We start from the raw sequence: 25,817 nt of genomic DNA, 5'->3' as shown, positions 1-25,817 counted from the left end.
TGGGGCTCTTTTGAAGACCAGCCCCTTCTGGAATGCCCTTCCCACCAACTGCCTCCTGTTCTTCAAAAATCAGGTCAGTGTTCACTCTTTTCCAGGAAATATTTCCAAACCTCAATTGAATCACTCTTAAGCTATTGGTTCCCCTTCATGCAAACATCTGCAGTGTCATATTTACAATGTTTTTTATTTTATTTTTTTATTTGAGAGAGAAAGAGAGAGAGAGCACAAGGAGGGGAGGGGCAGAGAGAGAGAATCCTAAGTAGGCTCCACGCTCAGTGCAGAGCCCAATGTGGGGCTGAAATCAAGAGTTGGATGCTCAATTGACTGAGCCACCCAGGTGCCCCTGTGTTTTATTTTTATGTTATTTTTTATTTTTATTTTTTAAAATATTTATTTTTGAGAGAGAGAGGGAGAGAGAGAGAGAGAGAGAGAGAGAGAGAGAGAGAGAGAGAACGTGAGCAGGGGAGGGGCAGAGAGAGAGGGAGACACACAATCTGAAGCAGGCTCCAGGCTCCGAGCTGTCAGCACAGAGCCCGACGTGGGGCTTGAACTCATCAGCCTTGAGATCATGACCTGAGCTGAAGTCGGACACTTAACCAACCAAGCCACCCAGGCGCCCCTATTTTTAAAATATTAATTCATTATGGGAATGGGTAAGATCACATATGTGGTTCAAAGTTCAGAAGATTCAATGGGGTGCCTGGGTGGCTCAGGTGGTTAAGGGTCTGACTCTTGATTTCAGTTCAGGTCATGATGTCACGGTTCATGAGATCAAGCCCCACATCAGGCTCAGTGCTGACAGTGCAGAGCCTGCTTGGGATTCTGTCTCTCCCTCTCTCTCTGCACCTCCCCTGCTCACTTGCGCACGCGCACACACACACACACACACACACTCTCTCTCTCTCTCTCTCTCTCTCTCTCTCCCTCTCTCTCTCTCTCTCTCAGAAAAAAAAGTTCAGAAGATTCAAAAGGGTATTTAGTGAAATTGCTTCGCACTCCTGACCCCCAACCACTTTGCTCCCACTCCCCCACCCCCTGCCAGTTAACGATAGTGTTTATGTATTCTTCCAGATCTCTCAGCATATAGGAGCATCTCATAAACAAATATATTGTTTCCCACCTTCCCCCACAAATGATACACATGTTACACACACTGTTCAGTTTTATTTTTTAGATCTTGGAGACTGTTTCATATTAGTACATAATAATCTTCCTGGATCTCTTCTGTGGCTACACAGTTTTCCATTGTAGGACTGTATGTAGTTTATTTAACCATTCCCTTGTGGATGGACATTTGGGTTGTTTCCCGTCTTCTACTCTTAAAAACAGCACTGCAGGGGCGCCTGGCTGGCCCGGTAGAATGTGTGATTCTTGAGTTCGAGGTCATGAGTTGGAGCCCCACGTTGAGTATACAGAATACTTAAAAATTATATCTTAAAGGGGCGCCTGGGTGGCTCATTCGGTTAAGCATCCGACTTCAGCTCAGGTCATGATCTCACGGTTCATGGGTTTGAGCCCCACATCGGTCTCTGTGCAGACAGCTTGGAGCCTGGAGCCTGCTTCAGATTCTGGGATTCTGTGTCTCCCTCTCTTTGCCCCTTCCCCCCTCAAATGAATGAACATTAAAAAATATTTTTTAAAAATTAAATCTTAAAAAAACAAACAAAAAAACAGTACTGTGGCTAACGTCCCAGTACCTGAGACTTTGTTGTCAGTCCTGGGAAACTCTGTGAACGGTCTGTGGTGGAGTGGCTGGGGCTGGGGTCTCATCCTGAGCATGCAACTAAGCCCCCAGCCCAGGCAACACATCTCTTTATGCCTCGGAGTGTCCCCACCCTTTCCTTCTTTCAAATAATATTTACCGAACAGCTGCCATTCTGGACACTGGTGAAGAAGATAAGCCCAGTCCCTCTTCTCATAGTGCTGACATTTTAATGGGGGAGGGAGAGACACATAATCAACAGGTAAACAAATAAATATAGAACATAATGTCAAAAGGTGAAAGTAATTAAACCAGCATAAAGAGATATAGGGTCTGATGAGGGGGGTGGAGGGATTGTAGATAAAATGTCCAGGACCCACAGAGGTGACTCGTGAAATGAAACCTCAGTGATGAGCAGGAACAGCTGTGCCAAGATCTGGGAAGAACATTCCAGAAGGAGTCTTGCAGCTGTGAAGTCTCCAAAGTCAGAACTAGTTTGCGGTGCTCGAGGGACATAACGGAGCAACATGAATCAGGAGAGACGAAGAAGACAAGATCTGGGGTGCAGCCTTGGAGATCCTGGTGAGGATTTTGGGTTTATTTGCAGTGCAACAGGAAATCACTGAGCTGGTGAAGCAAGGGAATAATAATGTGACAATGTACATTTTTTAGACATTACTTTGTGACCCAGCCATCCCACTCCTAGGTGATTATCTAAGAGAAAGGAAAACATATGTCCACACAAAGACTTTGCTAAGAATGTTCATAGCAGCTTTATTCATAGTGGCCAGAACTGGAAAAACAGCCCAAATATGCATCAGTAGGACAGTGGGGAACCAAAGTGTGGCACATCCATACAAAGGAGTACTACTCTGCAAAAAAAGGAGCAAACTCAGGACGCTTGGGTGGCTCAGTCGGTTGGGCGTCCAACTCCTGATTTTGGCTCAGGTCATGATCTCATGATTTGTGAGTTCGAGCCCCTCGTCGGGCTCCATGCTGACGGTGTGGAGCCTGCTTGGGGTTCTCTCTCTCCTCCTCCTCCTCCTCCTCCTCCTCCTCTCTGTGCCCCTCCCCCACACACAGGTGCACTCTCTCTCTCTCAAAAATAAATAAAGATTTTTTAAGTTTATTTTTGAGAGAGAGCGAAAGTGGGGGAGGAGCAGAGAGAGAGGGGACAGAAGATCTGAAGTGGGCTCTGCACTGACAGCAGAGAGCCCAACGTGGGGCTTGAACTCAAAGCTCATGACCTGAGCTGAAGTTGGAAGCTTAACTGACTGAGCCACCCAGGTGTGGAGCAAACTCTTGGTGCATATGACGTGGTTGAATCTGAGGAATATGTTGGGGGAAAGAAGCCAGACCTCCCCACACCATGCAAAAAAGAGAATACATATTGTATGATTCTGTTTCTGTAAATACATTATAAAGAAAATGCAAAGTAATCTCTAGTCACAGAAAGCAAATCAGTGGTTATCTGGGGCCAGCAGCCAGAGGACAGGGGATCAAATGCAAGAGGCAGGAAAGAGCAATGGAATGTTCTGTATCTTGATTGAGGCAGTGGTTACATGGGTGTAAACATCTATCAAAGCCCATTGAACTAGTACACTTGAGACAGGTGCGTTTTATTAGGTATAAATTATACTTCAATAAAGTTGATTTTTTAAAATGCTTATTTATTTATTTTTGAGAGAGAAAGGAGTGGAGGGGCAGAGAGAGAAAGAGAGAATCTCAAGCACATTCTGCACTGTGTCAGTGCGGAGCCCAACGCGGGACTTGAACTCATGAACCATGAGATCATGACCTGAGCAGAAATCAAGAATCAGTCCCTTAACCGACTGAACCACCCAGGCGCCCTAATAAAGTTGATTTTTTAAAAAGGATAAGATTGGCTTCTGGGTGGAAAATGGGCTCCAGGAGGCCAGTTTGGAGCTTAGTTGCAGTAATCCCAGGTGGTGGCTTTGTTGCCACTACAGAGATGGCATTGGAGGTGGAAATAGGAGAGGGCTGCTGATTACCCTTGGTAGGTGGTGAGCAGGACTGGCTGTGGGAGGTGAGGACAAGGGGGACTAGTGATGACTTCCAGGTGTGCACCTGTCAACATGTGGGGCCCTTAGCTGACATGGGGACACAGAGGGTGGAGCAGCTTTGGAGCAGAAGCCCAGCCCCCTTCACCCACCGAAAGCCTGGACGGTCTCTTGAGATCCCTTCTGTCCCAGTGATTGTGTGAAATTCCTCCCTCCCCAGGCAGGTACGGAGTTGTCAGTCACCGAGAAGACGACTCACCGCTGCCACCTTATGGAGGAGACTGGTAACGGGGAAACTGGGATTTCAGCCGAGGTCTCCCTTTATGTTTCATTGTTCAGTTACCCACCCCCCGCCCCCCCGCAGTGCTTCTCTGTCGCAGCTCAACTCCTTCAACCACGCAGTGCCCTTGAGGAGTGGCTGTGCATCGGGAAGGGTCCCAAGCTCCATCACCAGTTCTGCTGTCACTAAGAACTCACTGCGCTGTAACTTTAAATATTTCTCTGTAAATGACCTACTTTTTCATTTAACTCGGCCTCATCCTAAATTGCAATACTGTATTTATTGAAAAACATCCACGTGTAAGTGGACCTGCACACTTCACAGCTATAGTGGTTTTATGGGCTATTTAGGTAATTTTCTAATACACATGAATACATAACTATTAAAATAAGAATTCTCGGGGCACCTGGGTGGCTCAGTTAGCTCTCTGCCCCTCCCCCACTCATGCTCTGTCTGTCTCTCTCTCTCTCTCTTGAAAGTAAACATTAAAAAATGTTTTTAAAAAATGAGAAATCTCTGTGTACCATTTACACATCTCTCATTCCTCTGGTGGTATTTGTACCCCATCTGAGGGGAAGGGGGATTCTTCATGGGGTCACTCTAAGGTACTGTGCGCCAGTCGGTGCTCACGAAATATCGATTATACATTTATCTGGGCACAAGTGGGACGGACAGCACTTTGTCAACACTCAGCAGAAACACCGACAAACTGAGCACTTAATCTCTGATACAGCACTTCCACTCTTAGGAAACAATCTTCAGGAAATAATTAAGGATGCATGCCGAGCTCTTTTTATATTACGGACATTTCATTTTTATCTTTTAGTTGATCTGTTTGTTTTGGTTTTTTTTCCCTAAATCTCTTCCTACAGTGAACAACTAGTATAAAGAAAACTTCCACATCTATATTGTAAGGTCTGCAATTTACTTTTCTAAATCTTTTTTTTTAATTTATTTATTATTTTTATTTATTTATTTTGAGAGAGAGAGAGCTGGGAAGAGGCAGAGAGAAAGGGAAAGAGAAATCCCAAGCAGGCTCCATGCTGGCAGCACAGAGCCCAATGCGGGGCTTGAACTAATGAACAACGAGATCATGAGCTGAGCCAAAACCAAAAGGTAGATGTTTAACCAACTGAGCCACCCAAGTGACTCACCTTTCCAAATCTTTTTTTTTTCCCCCTTGAATCCCTTCTTTCTTTTGCGTGTCAATCAGTGCACTATTAAGACGTGGTCTCTGCCTTCCTGGCGTCTAGAGTCTAGTACGTACGAGATGGGAAAATGCAAACGACCAGTGCACAGGAACTGTTTAATTATAATTGTCAAGAGTGCTTCCAGGGCCCTAAAAAAAGATCTTAATAACAGGGGCCCTGCAGGTCAGGGAGTGATTTTCTAAGGAAATGGCTTTTAGATTGATATCCCCCCAAATAATGATGCCAGCTCACATTTAAAGCTGCACTGTCCCACGGGGTCCCCACTGGCCACATGTGGCTACTGAGCACTTGAATTGAAATGTGGCTGGTCGAACTGAGATGTGCTCTAAATGCACAATACATACTGGATTTCGAAGACTTCACATGAAAAATAAAAAGTGAGAAATCTCTGATGTTGTTTATACTGATTAAAAGTTGAAATGAGAATATTTAGGATATATTGGATTACATCAAATACGTTAATATCCATTTTACCTGTTGCTTTTACCTTTTTAATATGGCTACTAGAAAGTTTTAAATTACATATGTGGCTTGCATTTTGTTTCTAGTGGGTAGAGTGGAGCCAGAGAGTGCTTACTGATAACAAGGACCTTTCCAAGTCCTAAATGTGTAGTATTTCATTTAGTCCTACGATGATTCTGGGAGGTGGCTTTTTTTTTTTTTTAATTTTAAAAGTTTCCTTATTTTGAGAGAGAGAGAGAGAGAGAGAGAGAGAGAGAGCACATGGGGGAGGGGAGAGAGAGAGAGAGAGAGATGGAGAAAGAGAGAATCCTAAACAGGCTTTGCACCATGTGGAGTCCAATGCGGGGCTCAAACTTTGGTGAAGTCAGACGCTTAACCAACTGAGCCACCCAGGTGCCTAGGGAGGTGGCTATTATTTGTCTAACTGCAGAGGAGGAAAACTGAGGCGCAGAGAGCAAATGGCCAGAGATTTTCACCACCAGCAAGTGGCATAGCTGAGGTTTTGAACCTAGGTGGAGTCCCTCTGCCTGACCAATACGCACTTAACCTTTACCCCATGCTACTGAATACAAGCACCACTGTGCTGGGACATCCATAGCCATCAGGGCAGAAGGAGCAGCACAGAGATAATCCACAGACTAGATGGGCCTCTGCTCATTTGGCGATGGAATGACCCTGGAGGATCTGCTTTCTCTGGGGCTGTTTCCTCACCCTGGGGACCCTGAATTCAGCACTGTCTGTCAATGCATGTTAATCTTTAGGAAGCATACTTATAATGGCCCACTAAGCATTCTCTAACTCAGACATATCCAGTGGAAACAAAATGCAAACCATATATGTAATTTACAGTTTTCTAGTAGCCCTATTAAAAAAGATAAAAAGAAACAAGTAAATTAATGTTTTATTTAACCCACTATATCCTAAATGTAACTGTATCAACCTGTAAGCAACATAAAAAAATATGTCCCTGGTGACCCGTCTATCTCCCCATTATCACTCCCTGCCTCATATTTCATGCTGTGAATTCCTTCTAGTTCAATGCACCTTGGCCACTGTCTTGCCCACAGATATTTGCATATGCTGTTCTAGGCAGTGGGGAATGATGTGAGACTAGCCATCCTTCATACAGGCCTGTTTGCTTTTCTGCCTGCCCTTTTGGACTATAAACCTGAAGAAGGCAGGCACCATATCAGATTTATTCATCGCTGTATCCCCACCCTGAGCACAGCTCCTGGTACAGTGCAGGCACCGTTAAATGTCTTACCTTTGAGTGGTTAATGAATGACCTCACTACTTATTTTCTGTTTCTTCAGTTAAACTGTGAACTTTCTGAGGAAAGGGACTATGTGGTTTGCTTTGTTCCAAGTGTCAGGTATAGTGCCCACTAGTCGTTCAGAAAATATATATTGAGCAGCACCTCCTATAAGCCATGCACATACTAAAGGCTATGTGGTGAGCTGAAATGGACATGGTTCCTGTTCTCACGTGCGAGACATTGATCCAAGAATCCCACCACTAAATGTAAACTGCAGTAGTGAGTAGTGCTTACAAAACAGGCACATTACAGGTGTTGGAAGGGCAGCCTTGGCTCTTGAATTTTAACATAGGAGGACCTGGTAGCCAAAAGTGAGCTGCTTGGTTCTGCCTTTAAGAAAGAACTTGTCACTCAGATCGAGAAGAGGCTACACTCTTCCAGGGCATCCCCAGCCAATGGCTGAACATGCTGGGGGTCCTGGGGCTTGAATACTTCTGCCCAATGGAGATCCTCTAATGAGTTTTTGTTCTGGTGCTCCCTGATAGGTTGTCTATCTTGGTCAGATGAGCCCTTGTCCAATTCTGCTTCTTCCTCTTTCTCCTTCATGGTTGTTGCCGCCAAACCCTCCCCCCCCCCCCCCCCCCCCGGCCACCAACTCTATTTCAACATCTGCTTCCTGGAGGATCTGACTTGACCCAGAGGGGCTTGGGGGCTGGATTCTTGTGGGCAGGGGAACTTGAAGTGTTGCTTTCAGGGTATTTTTATATAGAATCAACAAACTACCATTGCCCTTTGCAAAGAATGGGGAAGGGCTGATAGTAATAACTGCCTCTATGAGAATTAACTTAGATAATAGCTGTATAGTATCTGGCACTCCATGAACCGCAGCTGTTATTATTACCTGATCTCTGAGTGAGTGGGTGTTTCAGGAAACTGTGCCTGGCACTGGGTATAATCTCCTTGAAGTCTTCCCCTTAATACCTAAGGTGGGGTCCCCTCTGCTCCTTGCAGAGTTTTGGAAAGGTCTCCCTCTAGGGAGGGTAGACATGTGGAAGATTAAAGGATATATAACTTTGAAAGTATTGAATCCAGGGGCTCCTGGGTGGCTCAGTCGGTTAGGCGACCAACTTTGGCTCAGGTCATGATCTCAGGTTTGTGAGTTTGGGCCCCACGTGGGGCTCTGGGCTCTGTGCTGATAGCTCAGAACCTGGAGACTGCTTTGGATTCTGTGTCTCATTCTCTTTCTGCCCCTCCCCCACTTGTTCTCTGTCTCTCAAAAATAAATAAATGTAAAAAAAAAAAAGAAGAAAGTATTGGATCTGGCCCCAAAGGCTGGATTGCAAGCTGCACTGCCATCGGTCCAGAGGGCAACCCCAAGAAAGGTCCTCCAAAGGTTCCTTGCTTTACCTGGTACTGATTTATGGTCCTCCTGGGAGATGACCTACTGGTAGATAGGTAGACAGACAGGTGGACAAATCTGACTCTCCAGTGGATTGATATGTGATGATTGAGTGACCGATGGATGGACAGACACAGATCAGACTGAGATGTCAAGACAGGAGATGGATCTGTCAGCCAGACGGTCAGGCTTGTGACTTTGAGACGGACAGAAAGGCTGACAGCAGGGCCGGAAGGCCTGGGCGGGGTGAGGGAGGTGGGGGCCGCCACCCGCCAGCTGGGCCGCAAGGGGGCGCCGCCTCCCCGCCCGGCGTGGCCCGCCGCCGGCTGGGCGCGCGCTCGCGGGCCTGCGGCGGGGCGGGGCTAGCGTGCGCACGGGGCGGAGCCAACTTGCTCGCGGGGGCGACCGCGGGTGGGGGGCGGGGCGCGCGTGCTCGCGGGGGCGGGGCACGCGGCGGGCGCGGGGGCGCGCGGCGGCGGCTCGTTCCGTTCCGGGCCGAGGCTCGCGGCGGAAAAGTTGCGGGGCGGAGAGGAGCGGCCCCGGGACGGGCAGCGAGCGCGACGCCGAGCCGGCTCCCGGCGCCCGCGGTCCCGCCATGGACGACCTCGGTGAGTGAGCGGGAGGTCGAGGAAGGAGGGTGCGAGGGGCGCGCGGCCTCGGGCCGGGCGGGAGCGAGCTGGCGGCGGGGGCTGCGGGATCCCTACTCCGGCGGCCCGGGTCCTGGCTCTGCTCGCTGCCTGATGGAGCTCCGCTGGGCCGGGATCCCGGGCCCGGCCTGAGTCCTTTGCCAGGCCGGCCCCGCCGCGGTCCTCGCAGCCGCCACCCCCCGCCTCGGGGACGGCTCCACCTCCGGACTCGGGACCTCGGGGACCCACCCCCATCTCCCAGACCAGCCTCAGGGGCCAGCTTGCGCCTCGGGGACCCGCCCCGTCCGCCCCAGGGACGGATCCCCGCTGCCGGCACAGCACCACCTCCCCCCCCCGCTGTGGGACCCTCCCTTCACAGACCGTTCCCTCACCCCCCACCTCACTGATCGGCCGCCCAACTCGGGGAACAGCTGCCTGAACTCCTGGTTGGTCCCTCATTTCCAGGACCTGCTCTCACCCCTTTGAGGACCCCCACTTCACAGACTGGCACCCCCACTTCAGGGATAGCCCCTCCAAGCCCACCCTTTTCATTTCACAAGTTAGAGATGAGCCTCCGATGACCACACCCCCACAAAGACAAGTTTCTCATCTGTCCCCACTAACCACCCCCCACCCCAGGTCTGGGCACGCTGTTTCATGGGCTGCCCACTCCATTTCGCTGACTGTCCTGTCCACTCTGTGGGCCAGCCCCTCCCCTTTCCTATCACAGATCAGCCTAATCCTAGAAGAGTAAGCTGGGGAGACATGATTCTTCCCCCACTCCCAGATTCTGGTGCAATGCCAGGGGAATGCGGTGGGAAGTGGGCCCCGAGGTATGGCCATCTCTGGACTTGTCCAGGGCTGGCAGAGTTCCCCCCACCCCCTAGCATCAAACCTTGCTGGAGGCCACGCAGGTAAAGAGGACAGGATGCCCAGAACAGAGTTTTACTGTTTTCTTGTTATCGGAGCTCCAAAACTACTCTTTTCAGTGCTGTGTAGACCTGGTGTTAGGGCAGGGGAAAGTATCTCCTGAAACCAGACACGAAACCCGAGGCGGTTGAGGCCAGGGTTCTAGGAATGCCTTGAGTGGCCTGAACCCTATGGTGAGAGGATTCACTTCTTCACTGTCTGTCCCTCCCCTTCATGCCTGTAGCTGGAGGGCCTCCGCGAGCTGGGGAGGTGAGGGGGGGGGAGTTTTTTCTCTGTAGGAGCCTTGTCTTCCCTCTCTGGACTGTGGGTGGCTTGTGTGACCATTGATGCTTTCTCTGTCCCAGGCTCTGAGGAGCAGATTCATCAGACAGCACTGACGGGCCTCCCCCAAGCGCACAGGACACTAAGTTAAGACTGGCTATTTGTAGGTACTGGACTTCCAAGCGGACAGGGAGGAGGACCGCCAGCTTCCTTTTGAAAAAGATCAGGGCGCTGCTGAGAGATCCTGGCGCTGGGGATGGTGTCCAGTCCTGCCTGTTTTGTGGAGTGCGATGGCTGCCAAGCATAGTTCTCTGCCTTCGGGTCAGGCTTGGCACCCATTTTTCCAACACCAGGTTGGCGTGCCTTGCAGGCAGGTTCCCCCCCCCCCCCCCCCCCCCACATAAGAGATAAGCTGAAAGGAGGCTGGGGGGATAGGTGTTGAATCAGGATCTGAAAGTCTCGATGCTTTCCCAGCAGGAACTGGGGAGCAGAGTTACAGTTTCTAAAATGCTGATGTGTGCTGTTGCTTCTGTGCAGTCCCTTCCACACAGTGCTGTTTGAAGGTCCGAGAAGGTTTTGTAGAGTTTGCTGTTGGAGTCCAGAATTCCTGTCCCCTGATGGTCTTCCATTTGGGGCCAGGAGACTGAGCTAGTCTCAGGGAAAGAGAGGAGAGTGGTATAGGGGGTGACAGGAATTGAAATTTGCAGTTTACGGAGGGCTTCCCCGTACCTCAGCATGTCCCGCTCTCACAGCAGCCCTTCATAAGAGCCCCTTAGGGCCACTGCTGTCATCACTGCCTGCCTTTTATGAATGGGAAAAACTGGGAGTCAGAGAGGGTGATTCACTTGCCCAAGGCTGCACAGCCACAGAATGACAAAACCATGACTAGAGAGAAGCCTGGTCCCGCAGCTCTCGTGGACCAAGAGGCCTTTCTTCCTGAGGAGGGGGGTAGGCAGCATGTGAAGGAGGAGTCTCAGGGGGTGACGGCTGCCACCTGTAACTTCTGCCGCCTTCCAGCACAGACTCCGCAGTTGTTTCCGGGCTGCCGGACTTCCTGGGCCTCAGCTCCTGGGAGGCTAGCCACGCCTGGCTGCCCTGGAGTCCCAGAGCCCTGGGGTGGGAGCAATGGGGCGAGCAGGAAGGGGAGAGGAATTTGCCTCTGTGCTCAGGCCCCATCAGCTGTCTGGATGGCTGCTCAACACACTGCCTGTCAGCTGTTTTCCTTAGTTTGGGTGGACACAAAGGCCAGGCTGCTTATTTTGATTTTTCTCCTGAGAGTGCTCTCAGCTGTGAGCCTCCTGGTCCCTGAAATGGGAGAGTTTATGGTCTGTCCTGTGGCAAGGCTAGAGGGGGCAGAGACTCTGCTGTGACTTTGTTTTTTTGGGTCTCAAAACAAAAATTGGGGAACTCTTCTCTCCCCTTAGCTGCTGGTGACAGACTCACCACGTGCTGTTTAATAAGTTACGAATTTATAGCTCTCTTTGGGCAGAAAAACATCAACACTGCCCTTGCCTGTGTGTTCTCTCTGCTTTGTGCTGCGGGGTGGCTGCTGGTGGCTTTTCCCATTACTGTTTAGACGCTGGTTTGGCCCGGAGTTCGCCCTGTTGAGTTCTGGCTGGAGTTTCCTGGACAGAGCTCCCACAACACTGAGATGCAGTCTGATTACTGTTTCCGACCCAACTCCTCACTCTCCCTCGTTCATGTTCCTTAGTGCACTTGGGGGGCTGTGACCACAGCTGCGGTCCAGTAATAGTCACGTGTGCTTGATGGGAGACAGGCATCAGACTCAGCACTTTATGGGTATGATCACCGCCATTCCGAGAGAGAATGAGAGAGAGAGAGAGAGAGAGAGAGAGAGAGAGAGAGAGAGGGAGAGATGTTTTATCTCCACTGTACAGATGTGGAAACCTGAGCTCTGGGAGGTTCACTGGGGGGAGCTGGGATTGGAACCCAGACTGATCCAATTCCAGATCTGGTCATCAAAATCATAATAAGGTTAAATGCTCAGTAAGGTGACTAACCGGAGGATGAGCCTTGAGCCTGCTGAGTAATTGCTAGTTACCTTTGAAATTTGTGTGCTGGGGGCCATCCCGAGGAAATGGCCTCTGTGGCAAAGGGTAGGTCCAATTCAGACCTTGATAGCTTTGCCTTCCCATCTCTTCTAGGGGGGACAGCCAGCTGTTGGCAATGCCCAGTTGCTTCTAGAATCTGGACATGTCTTCCTTCAGCTTCTCAGCAGTCTGGACCCTCTGAAAAACAGTGCCTCATTGTCCTTAGGGGGAGTGTTAGGGGGGCAGGGGAGTTGCTTGGGGCATTCCGGACTACGGAGCCTCCCTGTTTCCATGGAAAGTCTGGACTTCGGGCTTGTCTGTCTGTGGTGTCTCTGTGTGTTAGGCCAGGGTCAGGGCATCCAGCTGCTGGGCCTGTGGCAGGGGCAGCTGCGGAGTGATGTTGTGTTCTTCGTCAACACCAGATCTTCTGGGCAATGCACCAGTGAAGTGCAGAGCTGGGCTCCAGACCCTGGTGTGTTTGAGTCCTAAGCAGGTGCCCTTTCTGTTGTGCTTAGCTGTCTGCTGTCTGGACAGCCTCAGCCCAGTGTGGAGAGGTTTGGGCTGCTCTGCCATTGTGGGTTGGAGGTCTTCCAAGAGAACATCGAGGCACTGCCTCCAGCTTCCCCAGTGATGGCCCTGCATTGGGAGGCTGGGGGGGTCCTTGGCAGGAGAGGCCTACGAAAAGCCAGAATTACCGCTGAGGCACTCACACTGCGCCTCTCCGCCATGTTCACGTTTTGCATGGAGTATGCTGACCCGGCAAGGGCCTGTTACCTCGCTCCAAGGCCAGAGAGTTGAAAGACTTCCTCCTACCTTCACACTCGTTCCAGCTCTTCCCTGTGTTGTCCTGGTCTCAGCACCTTCACTAATAATAACAAACATCCGTAGAACTCTTTCTCATAATGTTTAAATGTTTAATGAGCACTTATTATGTGCAGGCACTGTGCTGGGCACTTTACACACATTGTTTCATTGACTCATGTTGGCCACAGGAGGCACAGGTTCTGTTCTTAGTACTACTCCTACTATACAGATGGGGAAACTGAGGCACAGAGAGGGTTAGCCCCCTTGCCCAAGTTCTGTTAACTAGAGAATAGCAGGACTGGGGTTTAAATGCAGAGTCGGGCTTGTAACCATTTTTACACCTCTGCTCGTGATACTGGATCGGATCTTGGTTGCCTGTTGGTTTGATTGTGTTACATTTCTAGATGCTAAACATCTTTCCTGGCTCCTCCCCACACACCTCATCCTCTGTTCGGTGTCCCACATCCGTCTTCTTCCTTCCTGTTCCCTGTGGCTTCTCTGGTTGGAATCAAGCTCTCTGTGCCCCTGCTCCATACAGATTTGCTCCTGTCTTCATTCAGGTGTTTGTCCTTTGCTGCACCAGCCCTTTTCCAGAGCAGAAAGTTGTTGAAAACTTTTAAGGAGGAGAATTGAAGATGTACTCTGGAAGGGAGAGACGGAGAGAAAGAATTAGGGGGCTGAGTTTTCCCAGAAACCTTGACAAAGCACCTGATGAAAAGGGGTATCTCCTCACTCAGGATAGGCCCAGAACCTCCTCAGCCCTGACGTCCACTTTTCCTCTTCAGTTGGGGTCTTGTTGGGAGTCTCACATCTGGCCTGAAATGTGCATTCGCGTCCTGATGAGTCTTCCAACTAACAAATTGATTGCCTAACCAGTGGGGCTGAGGGATGGCCTCTCCAGGGAGGCCGTGGATGCTGGGCCCACTGGCCCAGGCTGAATGTGTGGTTGGCCAGGCCCCGCAGAGCCCCCGGTGGCCAAGTTTTCCCTTAAAGACAGCCTTTTAATGCTTATTTCTTGTGTGATTGTGGTATTGTGGTTTTATGGGAGAATATTGTCATTGTTAGGTGCATGTTAAAAGTATTTGGGAGTAAAATGTCATGATGTCTGCAACTCAGTTTTAAATGGTGGAATAAAGAAAGTGGATGTATACATATGTATATACAGAGAGAGCTCCTAAGCACATGTATGTGTGTTTATATAAAATGGCAAATTTTTTTTAAAAATTTTTTAATGCTTTTATTTATTTTTGAGAGAGAGGGAGAGAGGGAGGGAGAGAACGAGCAGGAGAGGGGCAGAGAGAGCAGGAGAGAATCCCAAGCAGGCTCCTCACTGTCAGTGCAGAGCCTAACGTGAGGCTCCATCTCACAAACCTCGAGATCATGGACTGAGCCGAGATCGAGAGTTGGGCACTTAACTGAGCGGCCCAGGCGCCCCCAGAATGGCAAAACATTAATGACTGAATCTAGGTAGAGGGCATATGGGTGCTCATTGTATTGGTCTTTCAACTTCTCTGTATGTTTAGACACTTTCATGAAAAAAAGTTGGAAAAAGTAAGAAGACACTGCTTTTTTCCTTAGTGGGCTCAGGGTTATTCAGCCAGGGGTGTTCATAAGTGTCTACCTGTGACTCTTGGCCTCCCGTGACTCTGTGCAGGCGGTGACTGCGTGGGTAGACAGGAGCCAAGGGGGCCTGGGATGAGAATGACTGGTAACTAACTCTCAGCTCTGGTGGGGGCACATAGCCATGGCGACCTGTGCAGAAAAAAGGACAGGGCCAGCCAGAGGCAGACAGCTTCCACAGTGTGGAGGCAGCCTCCAGGGTTATTTTGGGTGTGGTGACATTAATGAGACCAGGGTCAGGGCGAGGGGGATGCTGGGCTCTGCTTTGGAGTTTGGAGAGGGTTGCCTGGGTGGGATGCAGAGCAAGGCCTTTACAGAAGAAGAGCCTCTGGGCAGCTGGAGCCTGGGGGAGGGGGTGAAATGCCATTTGCTTCACATCATGAACCTCTTATCTGTGGCCAAAAGGACACCACTAGCCTGTGGGCAGCATGGGCCAGAGTGGCCCCGGGCTCTTGCTTGCAGCCCAGATCTAGCCGTCCAGTTCTCCAGACTTCAGGTTCCCACTCCTGGAATCCCCACTCCCAGGTCCCTCTTGTTCTGTGCTGACTCAAGGCTGGGCCACTTGGGCCTCCCATCTGTTTGGGAGAAAGAGCTGGATTCTGGTGCCAGCAGCCCTCTTGGCTTTGAGGCCCTGGTGCCCACTAGAAACATTTTGGGCAGACTCTTGTAAGGGGAGCACTTCACTCTAGGGTCTTCTTCGAGACTCGTGTCCGTCTGCCGGCATGCAAGGATGCAGAGGCTGGCCACTTGGTAGGGATTGAGGGATCTTCCTAGTGAGGTCTCAGAGTGGTGCGTCATGGCCTTCCTCTGCCTGTTTGAAACGCAGCACGATGTGTGTTTTATGGGGGGGGGAGGGGTGGTGCTGTGAGGAAGCTGTATGTAATTCTTGGCTGGGACTCAGGTAATTGTTTTAATGAAATGGAATGCAGCTTATTCAGAACTCACTTGGCAGAGACAGCCATGTTCTGTTCTGTTTTCTTCTTGGGGAGAGGGGGGCGCACATTTCCAGCTGTTTTGAATAGTGGAACCCTGGGTGAGTTCGGAGGTGGGTGGTAGCCTCTGGGGGGCTCTTTTCGGTTTAGCTCACGGATCCTCAGACTGCTGAGATTCCTCTGGACGGCAGTCTGTGTATCCTTTCGAATGAGCTATGGAGACCTGGGTCTCCCGACAACAGAAAAGTCCTGTTGGAAGGTGGCTGCCTCCTGCCTCCTGAGTCCGCGGGAGACGAGGGATGCGGGAGTGTGTGGCACACAGCAGGGACACCCTCCCTGGCTGTCTGTTCATTCGCCCCACACATCTCTTTCCACCCCAACACCTGTTATGACCTCCGGTGCCTCTCTCCCCCCATACACCCCTTCAGGGTAGACCCCATGTAGCCATCTGTGGGTCCCTTTTTCTTCTGGTTCCCTCTCTTTACCTGCCTGCTCTTTCCAACTTCCTCATCCCTTCTTTGCTCCTTTTCTGTTTTTAACACAGCTTGAACCATTCTTTCATGTTTTCTCTTTTGCTAAGAATGCATCCCATTTGTTTTTGTTTTTTTTTTTTGAGAGAGAGAGAGAGAGAGAGAGAGAGAACGAGTTGGGGAAGGGCAGAGAGAAAAGGGGACAGAGGATCTGAAGCAGGCTCTTTGTGGACAGCAGAGAGCCCGATGTGGGGCTCGAACTCACAAACCATGAGATCAGGACCTGAGCTGAAGGCAAATGCTTAACTGACTGAGCCACCCAGGCGCCCCTACATCCTATCCTTTAGTGGCCACATTTCCCCCTCCCTCCCTTGAGATCCACTTCTCTATAGACCCCTCCACCCCCCAGATTCCTTCTCTGATCCCTTTGTGGGGGTGCACCTCTGTGTTATTCCAGAGGCTTCTGCTGGCTCCCTGTTTTTCTCCTAGGTACCTAGGTCAGTTTATCTGCTTGCGTGACCTCTTTTTTCACTTGTGTGTTGGCGACTCCTAAATTTATATTTCCACCCCTGACGTGGATTCTATTGTGCAGATTCTTCCGGCCTGCACGCCAGCAAAGACCCAGCTCATTTCCTTCTCACTCTCTCTTCTTGGCCTCATCCATTGTCTACTTTCTCTGTTACTGTCCCCTCTCTTCTCTGGGCCTGTGTGAAATCATGGGCCTTTGTGCAACACTTTGAGATTTAGGCAACATTTTCACGTGCTTCCTCATTTTTGATACGATTCTGACAAAAACCCTTTGGGGTGAGAGATAGTTTTCCCTGTTACAGAGGAGGAAGCTGTAACTGCTGCTCAAGGGACTCCGAGGAAGCAGACACACCCAGTATCACCACAAATCCTGATGCAAGAGCTTGACCTTAGAGCCTGACCTTAGATATTCTGGCACCGAACCCATTCTCGTTTTGGTTCTTCATACTGGAATCACAGGTTGGATTTTGGCCTGCTTGGCCTTCGTAGTATTTAAAAATGTCCTAGGGGCTCCTGGGTGGCTCAGTCAGTTAAGCGTAGGACTCTTGGTTTTGGCTCAGGTCACGATCTTATGGTTTCCTGAGTTGGAGCCCCTCGTGGGGCTTTGCCCTGGCAGTGAGGAGCCTGCTTGGGATTCTCTCTCTCCCTCTCTCTCTGCCCCTCCCCCCACTCACACTGTCTCTGTCTCTTTCAAAATAAATAAATAAACTTTTATTTTTTTTTTGACGTTTATTCATTTTTGAGACAGAGACAGACCATGAACGGGGGAGTGTCAGAGAGAGGGAGGCACAGAATCTGAAACAGGCTCCAGGCTCTGAGCGGTCAGCAGAGAGCCTGACGCGGGGCTCGAACTCACGGACCGCGAGATCATGACCTGAGCCGAAGTCGGACGCTCAACCGACTGAGCCACCCAGGCGCCCCATAACATAAATAAATAAACTTTTAAAAAAATCTTAAAAAATTATTCCAAATTACAGTTGTCCCTGAAACAACACAGGTTTGAATGTGTGGGCCAACTTATACATGGTTTTTTTTTTTTTTTTTTTTTTAATATATAAATACAGTACAGGGGCGTGTGGATGGCTCAGTTGCTTAAGTAGCTGACTTCGGCTCAGGTCATGACCTCATGGTTCGTGAGTTCAGGCCCCACATCGGGCCCCCTGCTCTCAGCTTGCAGCCTGCTTCGGATCCTCTGTCCCCCTCTCTCTGCACCTCACCCCCCAAATAAATAAACATTAAAAAAAAAAAAAACCAATTCTGTCTTTCTGCCCTGGGTTTATAGCAAACACGGGGTTGCTAAGTCTCAGTGGTTTCCTTTTTTAACTTTTTTGAGACTTTATTTATTTATTTATTTATTTAAAAGTCATCTCTACCCCCTTGCGAGGCTCGAACTTGCAACCTTGAGACTAAGAGTCCCGTGCTCCACCGCCTGAGCCCGCCAGGCGCCCCATCTAGAGGCTTTCTCAAACTGCATTCTTGAGTTAGATGTGACTTCTGACCACTTCCAAGCACTTAGCTCCACACAGAGTCTGGATCTTTGTCCAAGTTGCAGAAAATTGCCTCCTCACCTGTCTGTCTCCCCTTCTCCTCACCAATCTCCCCTCTTCCTCCTCCTGGAAGGTCTCTGCAGCTGCCACCTTGAGACGGCTTTGTTCTGGTTCAGACCAGCCAACCTCTTGACTCACCCATGGCAGTGTAACAAATCTATGTAAACGGGGCTTCTTTGGTCTCCCCTCTGCCTGGTAGGCCCCTTCAAGAGAGGGATCTTGTGTGCTAAGTGCCAAGGACAGCTACGCTGTCTGCAGTTGCTTAATATTTGATGGTGGTTGATGATTAAATGGGTATGAACTGCAGATACCCCCTGTGATGCCAGACCTCCAGCGCGCCTCTTCTGCTGGAGAATCTGAGCCAGAGACCCTCTGGGTTCTGGGTTGGTGGGGAGGCAGTCTAGTGCCATGGGCAGAAGGCAGGCTCTGACATCAGCCACTCCAGGGTCTGAATCATTACTGCCACTTGCTAACTGTGTGACTGTGGCCCGTCACCTTACACCCATAGCCTCGGTGAAACAGGCACATTTCTTGAGATGCCTTAAAGCACTTAATAAATAGTAACGATTGTTATTATGATTCCTCCTTGGACAAATCTAGATATCGCTTTGGGGCCTTGGCTTTCTCTGTCACCCCTCCACTTCACCAGTCTGCTGCCTGTGCTTGCTGTGGCCTTGGTGGTGAACATTTAGTGCACATGAGCCGGGTTGACCATTCAGCTTGGTCTGAGGGAAGAATCTCACATGGGTTATCTCCTGGGAGGTTGTGATTTGGGACTCTTCTGGCCCCGTGGGGTAGAAGCCCGGGAGCGCAGCTCTGCGGACGGAATGGCTGTTCCCTAGTGCTAGGGGTGTCAAGTTGGGTTTTGGTTAAATGACATTTGATTTCCCCAGAGCCTCTTTGGTGGCTTTGGGGCGGAAGTGGCTGGGGAAGGAGGTCATTCCGTGGCTTGGTTTATACTAATTGCTTATCTAACACTAATGTTTGAGAAGTGTCACAGAGAGCCAGTGAAAGATGCTCCGTGACACCTACAAAGCCTTGAAGGATGGGTCTAGGCCACTGAGGCTCCTATGAGCAGTAGAGAAAGGGAGAGTTTGGTTTTTTTGGACCATGAACTGAGGTTTTTGTCAGTTGAGTGAGCCCAGCTAATAGCAAGAAGCTGGCTCACTGGTTGGGCTGCCCTGCCTGCCTCTGTGCCTTTCTAGGGGCAGTTGATCTGTTAGGTCAGCCCTGGGCCCCATTAGGAGGTAGAAATGGCTCAGAGGGTCCCGGCCAGGCTTTTCCTTGCTCTCTGTTTCCAGGAACATTCCTCTTGCTTAGGTGGAAATGGGAGTGTCCCACGGCCTGCTCTTGGTTTCCTCTGGATTTACCATCCCCCGCCCCTGCACTCCTGGCCTGGCTGACCCACTGGGGTGGGTTCTCATCACTGCTAAGCTCCAGGACAGCCAAGTCAGGCCGGCCCCTCTGGGCTGGGCTGGAAGGAGAGGCCATGGCTTCTGGAAAACCATACTCGCGCCACACAGACCTGACGTGGCTACCTTCCTGGGCTTGCTTGGTCACATGCTACCCTTCTTGGAAAGTTCTTGCTTGGTCACAGGCTGCCTGTCTTGGCCGCATGAGTGGATGTGTGGTTTCCTTACCGTTTCTCAGCAGTGTCAGCCTAGCTGCACCCGTGGGGTGAGCTGCAGGGATAGTGGGGTGGCCTCATTTCCTCTCTGCCTCACCACCTCAGATGGCCTCCTCTCCTCTATCCTGAACTTTCCAAGGATTCCTGCCCCTTCTCGCTCTTGGGAAGTCGGCACTTGAAGTCTTTTTGCCTGCCTGGGGCAGTCACACGGGAAACAAGCTGGGGAAAGAAGAGAAGTGTCACCTGGAGGTGGTTGTCACAGCTTCCTGTGGTTACTTGTGGTCATCTGCTTCCAAACATCCTGTTTGTGCCCCAAGAGCAGCAGGAACACTGACCTGGAGACAGCTGTTCTCTGCCTGGCTTAGTGCACAGGCTTGGGGGCCGGGGGTGTCCTAGTCCATCTGTCCCCAGGGACCCTTGGTTTGCTGGTTTGTTGGCTGGTAGCAGTGCCTTTTGGTGTCTCTAGCTTAGACGTCACCTCTGCCCTGCCCTTCCTCCTCTCCCTGCTCCTTCTGCCTGTGAGATTTGTCCTCTGAGTGTTCTGTTGGGGTGTGATCGGTCAGTGCTCGCCTTTCTGTGGCTCTGGACTGATCCCGTCTTCCATAGACCCTTCCCGACGCTTCCAGAACTGGAAAGAGTCTTAGGGTATCCCCTCTGGGTGTGTGTGGGCATCTTCAGCCCATCAACTTCCTCAGTGAGAGTGACTCACTTTTTATCAGTTTATATAGTGGACTTTTATCAAAGACTGCAATTGCACAAGGAGTTTTGTGGCTTAAAAAAAGAAAAGTTTATTTATTTATTTTTGCGAGAGAGAGAGAGGGAGGGGTAGAGAGGGAGACAGAGAATCCCAAGCAGGCTTCACACTGTCCGTGCAGAGCCCAATTTGGGGCTCAAACTCATGAACCGTGGGATGGTAACCTGAACTGAAACCAAGAGTCAGACGCTGAACTTACTAAGCCACCCAGGCACCCCAGCTTTTTAAAAAATTGAAAATAACAGTGTAAAAACATTGGAAAATCGTTTATAAGGTTCAATCCATGTGTTTTATAGGTGGACAAACTTAGGTCCTCTGAGGAGAAAGCATTTGTCCAGGACGCTTAGAGGCAGAGCAGACCCGTGCTTTTTCCTCTTTCTTGCCCTTTTTGGGGAATATGTGGGGTCCTAGTTTTCCTCATTTCTAGAACTACACACCTTGCCACAGTGTAGCCCTAAGCTTTCTTTTCTCTAGGGACCCTTCTCAAGCCATTTTGTATCTGATACTGTTATTTCCTTTTGTAAGAGTTTTTATGTTGAAAAGATACATGCTTATTATATATACATATATAAAAAAAAAAGATACAGGAGTGAAAGTCCTTTGTCCTTTTCCCACCAGGGGTAACTAGTAACTATTGTTAATAGTTTGGTGTGTATCTTTCCCAGCCATTTTCTGTACATTTATAAATATGTAAGCATACATATGATTCACATACCCTTCACTGTGTTGTGTTTTTTTTTTAATTAAGATGAAATTCACATAACATACAACTAACCATTTTAAAGTGTACAATTCAGGGGCGCCTGGGTGGCTCAGTCGGTTAAACATCTGACTTCAGCTCGGGTCATGATCTCAGGGTCCGTGAGTTTGAGCCTCACCTGGGGCTGTCTGCTGTCAGCTCAGAGCCTGGAGCCTGCTTTGGATTCTGTGTCTCCCTCTCTTTCTGCCCCTCTCCTGCTTGGAGTCTGTCTGTCTGTCAAAAAATAAATAAACATTAAAAAAATAAAGTGTACAATTCTGTGGCATTTAGTACATCCACAGTCTGTGCAGTCATCCCCTCTGTCTAGCCCAGCACATTTTCATCACCCCCAAAGGAGTCCCTGTAACCATTCAGCAGTCTTTCCCCCCTTCCCCCCTCCCCCAGCTCTTGGCAAACACTAATCTGCTTTCTGTCTCTATGGATTTGCCTGTTCTGGATGTTTCATATAAGTGGAATCTTACAAAATGTGGCCTTTTGTGATTGGCTTCTTTCATTCAGTGTAATGGTTTTGAGGTTCATGCATGTTGGTAGCATGAATCAATATTTCATTCCTTTTTATGGCTGAATAATATTATGTTGTATGGATATATACTGCATTTTGTTTATTCATTCATCAGTTGATGGACATTTGGGTAGTTTCCACCTTTTTGCTATTGTGCTTGTGTGAACCTTTGTGTTCAAGTTTTTATTTGCATACCTGTTTTCAGTTCTTTTTAGTTTATGTCTCTTCATTGCTTTAAAAAAAATTTTTTTTAATTAAGTTTATTTATTTATTTTGAGAGAGAGAGAGAGAGCACAAGCAGGGGAGGGTCAGAGAAAAGGAGAAACAGAATCCCAAGCAGGCTCTGCACCATCAGCGCAGAGCCTGATGTAGGGCTTGAACTCACGAACTGTGAGATCGTGACCTGGGCCGAGATCAAGAGTCTGACGCTTAACTGAGTACGCCACCCAGGCGCCCTCTTCATTGCTTTTTTTTTTTTTTTTTTTTTTAAAGTGTTTATTTATTTTTGAGAGAGAGGGAGAGACGGAGTGTGAGCCAAGAAGGGGCAGAGAGAGAGAGGGAGAGAGAGGGAGACACAGAATCTGAAGCAGGCTCCAGGCTCTGAGCTGTCAACACAGAGCCTGACACGGGACTTGAACCCACAAACTGTGAGGTCATGACCTGAGCCGAAGTCTGGCGCTTAACTGACTGAGCCACCCAGGCACCCCTTCATTGCTTTTAAAGTTTATTTTTCTAGGGGTGCCTGGGTGGCTGAGTTGGTTAAATGTCCAACTCTTGATTTCAGCTCGGATCATGATCTCATGGTTCTTGGGATTGAGCCGCATGTCGAGTTCTGTGCTGACAGTGCAGAGCCTGCTTGGGATTCTCTCTCCCTCTCTTTCTGCCCTTCCCTTACTTGCACACATTCTCTCTCTCTCAAAAATAAATAAATATGCGTTAAAAAAAAAAAATCCCCAGAAAACCACTGGGGATTGTGGTGTGAGCTGAAGTGCCTTCCTCCCTCCAGGGGAGGTTGGTGGGCCCAGCAAAAGGAAGGGAGCCTTTTCCTGCTTTGTGGCCACCCCTCAGCCCCTCTGCTTTGGTGAACAAAAGTCTGGGGTCCCTTGTGTTCCTCAGACCAGCAAGCAGTCTGTTGGCCCAGTGTCTTGTTGCTTTCCAGTTCTTGGGTTCTTTCTTTCTTTTTTTATTTAAAAAAATTTTTTTTAAATGTTTATTTTTGAGAGAGAGAGAGAGAGCGAGCGCACCAGTGGGAGTGGGGCAGAAAGAGAGAGACACAGAATCTGAAGCAGGCTCCAGGCTCTGAGCTGTCAGCATAGAGCCTGATGTGGGGCTCAATTCCAAGAACCATGCTCTCAGCGCAAGCCAGACACGGGTCTCAAACCCATGAACTGGCATATAACGAGCTGAGCCGAAATCAAGAGTCAGATGCTTAACTGACTAAGCCACCCAGGCGCCCCAGTTATTGATCTTAATTAGAGAGTTGAAATCTCTGTGTCCGATTTTGGATTTGTCCCTTTTTCCTTTCAATTCCCTCCATTTTTCCTTCATCTAGTTTGAAGCTCTGTTACCAGATATATATGCATTTAGGACTATTACATATTCATGATGAATTAACCTTTTTATCATTATGAAATATCCTTCCTTGTCTCTGGTAATATTCTTGCTTGGGAGCCTACCACATCTGATAGTAACAGAACCAATCCAGCTTTCTTGTTGGTGTGATATGTTTTTTTTTTCTCCATTGTTTTTTTTTTTTTTTTAATTTTTTTTTCAACGTTTATTTATTTTTTTGGGACAGAGAGAGACAGAGCATGAACGGGGGAGGGGCAGAGAGAGAGGGAGACACAGAATCGGAAACAGGCTCCAGGCTCTGAGCCATCAGCCCAGAGCCTGACGCGGGGCTCGAACTCACGGACCGCGAGATCGTGACCTGGCTGAAGTCGGACGCTTAACCGACTGCGCCACCCAGGCGCCCCTCTCCATTGTTTTATGCATATCAAACTGGTAAGAATTGCTTATCTGTATCTTTGTAAGTAAAATGTTTCATATAGATAGCACATACAGAATCTTGCATTTTTATCCAGTCTTACAATCTCTGCCTTTTTTTTTTTAAGTTCATTTATTTTGAGTGAGAGAGATTGAGCACATGTGTACGCAGGGGAGGGGTAGAGAGAGAGGGAGAGAGAATACCAAGCAGGCTCCGTGCTGTCAGTGCAGAGCCAGATGTGGGGCTCAATACCATGAACTGTGAGATCGTGACTCAGCCAAAATCAAGAGCCAGATGCTTAACCAACTCAGCCACCCAGGTGCCCCTATTCCTTTTTTTTTTTTTTTTTTTTTTAGTAAGCTGTATGCCCAGTGTGGGGCTTGAACTCATGACCCTGAGATCAAGAGTCAGATGTTCGACCAATTGAGCCAGCCAGGCACCCCTAAACCCTCTGTTCTTTATTTTTTCTTCTTTTCCTGCTTTCTTTTATATTAGGATTCCATCTAATCTCCACTATTGGCTTATTTAGCCATACTTCATTGGTTTACCTTTTTAGTGATTGCTGTGTGGTATACAGGTGTAACTCATACACAGTGTACCTTTGAGTCATATCCCCTTCTTGTCCTTTGTGTTACTGTTGTCCTAAATTTTACTTTGGTGTATAGTATATCATAAACCTCACACTATGTTGTTAGGCATATTTACTGTTTCCGGTACTCTCTGTTCCTTTGTAAAAAAAGGCCTTTTATAATCTAAAGAAATTAACAAAACTGGGGGTACTCAGGTGGCTCAGTCAGTTGAGTGACTGACTTCGGCTCAGTTCCTGATCTCGCAATTTGTGAGTTCAAGCCCCGTGTCGGGCTCTGTGCTGACAGCTCAGAGCCTGGAGCCTGCTTCGGATTCTGTGTCTTCCTCTCTTCTTCACGCTCTGTCTCTCTCTCTCTCAAAAATAAATAAACGTTAAAAAAATTTCTTTTAAAGATATCAAGAAAACTGTTTGCAAAACATTTTCTCCCCCCTTTCCTCTCCCTTTTCAAAAAAACTTGTTTTTTTCTGGCTGGTTTTCCCTGCCCATAGAGCTTCCCCCAGCATTGCTGTCTTCTGTGTGTTCTTTGTGGTTCGGCTCATCTGTGGCTCTGTCATGATAATCAATGATGTTATCAGCCACTCCAGGCTGCAGAGCCCATGACTGGTGTCGCTAACACATTCCAGTGGCACATGTTTCAGAAAATCTTCACATCCCAGCATATGTCTCCTGCCCCCACTGCCCCATGGGGAGAGGCGTGACACCACAAGATCTGCTGGGCCTAAGGGCTGCCATTCTCCCTGTTCTTTCTTGCCCTGTCGCTTGCTGATGCCCCTCCTCTCTTCCTCCAGCACCAAGTGAAGGTGCCACCTTGTCCCAGGTCCTGACTCCTCCTGGGTTGCCCAGGTGCCTCCCTCCTGGGAGCCAGCCCACCTCACCAACTCCTCCTCCCCCACCCACAGAGGAAGCTAGACAAGCCATACAGTGAGTTTAAACCTTAAGTACCCACAAGGGGCTGCTGTGTTCTGGCCACAAAGTCTTGTGGAGTGTTCCCCCCCTTTTTTTTTTAGTTTATTTATTTATTTGACTATTTATTTATTTTGAGAGAGAGACAGCGTTAACAGAGGAAGGACAGAGAGAGAGACACACAGAATCTGAAGGAGGCTCCAGGCTCTGAGATGTTAGCACAGAGCCCGACTCAGGGCTCGAACCCATGAACTGTGAACTCATGACCTGAGCCAAAGTCGGACGCTTAACCGACTGAGCCACCCAGGTGCCCCTAAGTTTATTTATTTATTTAGAGAGAGAGGGAGAGAAAGAGAATCCCCAGCAGGCTCCACACTGTCAGCATGGAGTCCGATGTGGGGCTTGAACTGAGCCGCCCAAGGCTCCCCGTCCTTTTGTTTTTTAAAGTTGAGAATGGTGCCTGTTGGGGAGGGGTGGGGGTAACTAGATCACTGGAGAGGGAGATTTCCGGGGTTAGATGAATAGAGAGGTTTGGGTCCTGTATGCATGCACTGCTCACCCTCACTGTGCTTTGCATGTAGCGAGTGCTCATGAAG

At 49.2% G+C, this 25,817-nt stretch overlaps 1 protein-coding gene across 5 annotated transcripts in view; it reads left to right on the top strand.

Annotated features, from left to right (window-relative positions):
- The first annotated feature begins 8,767 nt into the window (after window positions 1–8,767).
- The window catches only part of PXN (paxillin), a 47,263-nt gene continuing 30,213 nt past the window's right edge, over window positions 8,768–25,817 (top strand). For all 5 annotated transcript variants that reach the window (XM_053206719.1, XM_053206718.1, XM_053206717.1 and 2 more), the window contains exon 1: window positions 8,768–8,938. In XM_053206719.1, the coding sequence (XP_053062694.1) occupies window positions 8,926–8,938 (13 nt within the window). In that variant the 5' untranslated portion in view covers window positions 8,768–8,925. The remainder of the gene's footprint in view (window positions 8,939–25,817) is intronic.

Source organism: Acinonyx jubatus, chromosome D3, assembly GCF_027475565.1.
Source record: "Acinonyx jubatus isolate Ajub_Pintada_27869175 chromosome D3, VMU_Ajub_asm_v1.0, whole genome shotgun sequence".
In the NCBI taxonomy this organism is placed as follows: Eukaryota; Metazoa; Chordata; class Mammalia; order Carnivora; family Felidae; genus Acinonyx; species Acinonyx jubatus.
Note: the sequence above shows the minus strand (reverse complement) of the source record. Positions and strands in the feature narration are given on the sequence as shown.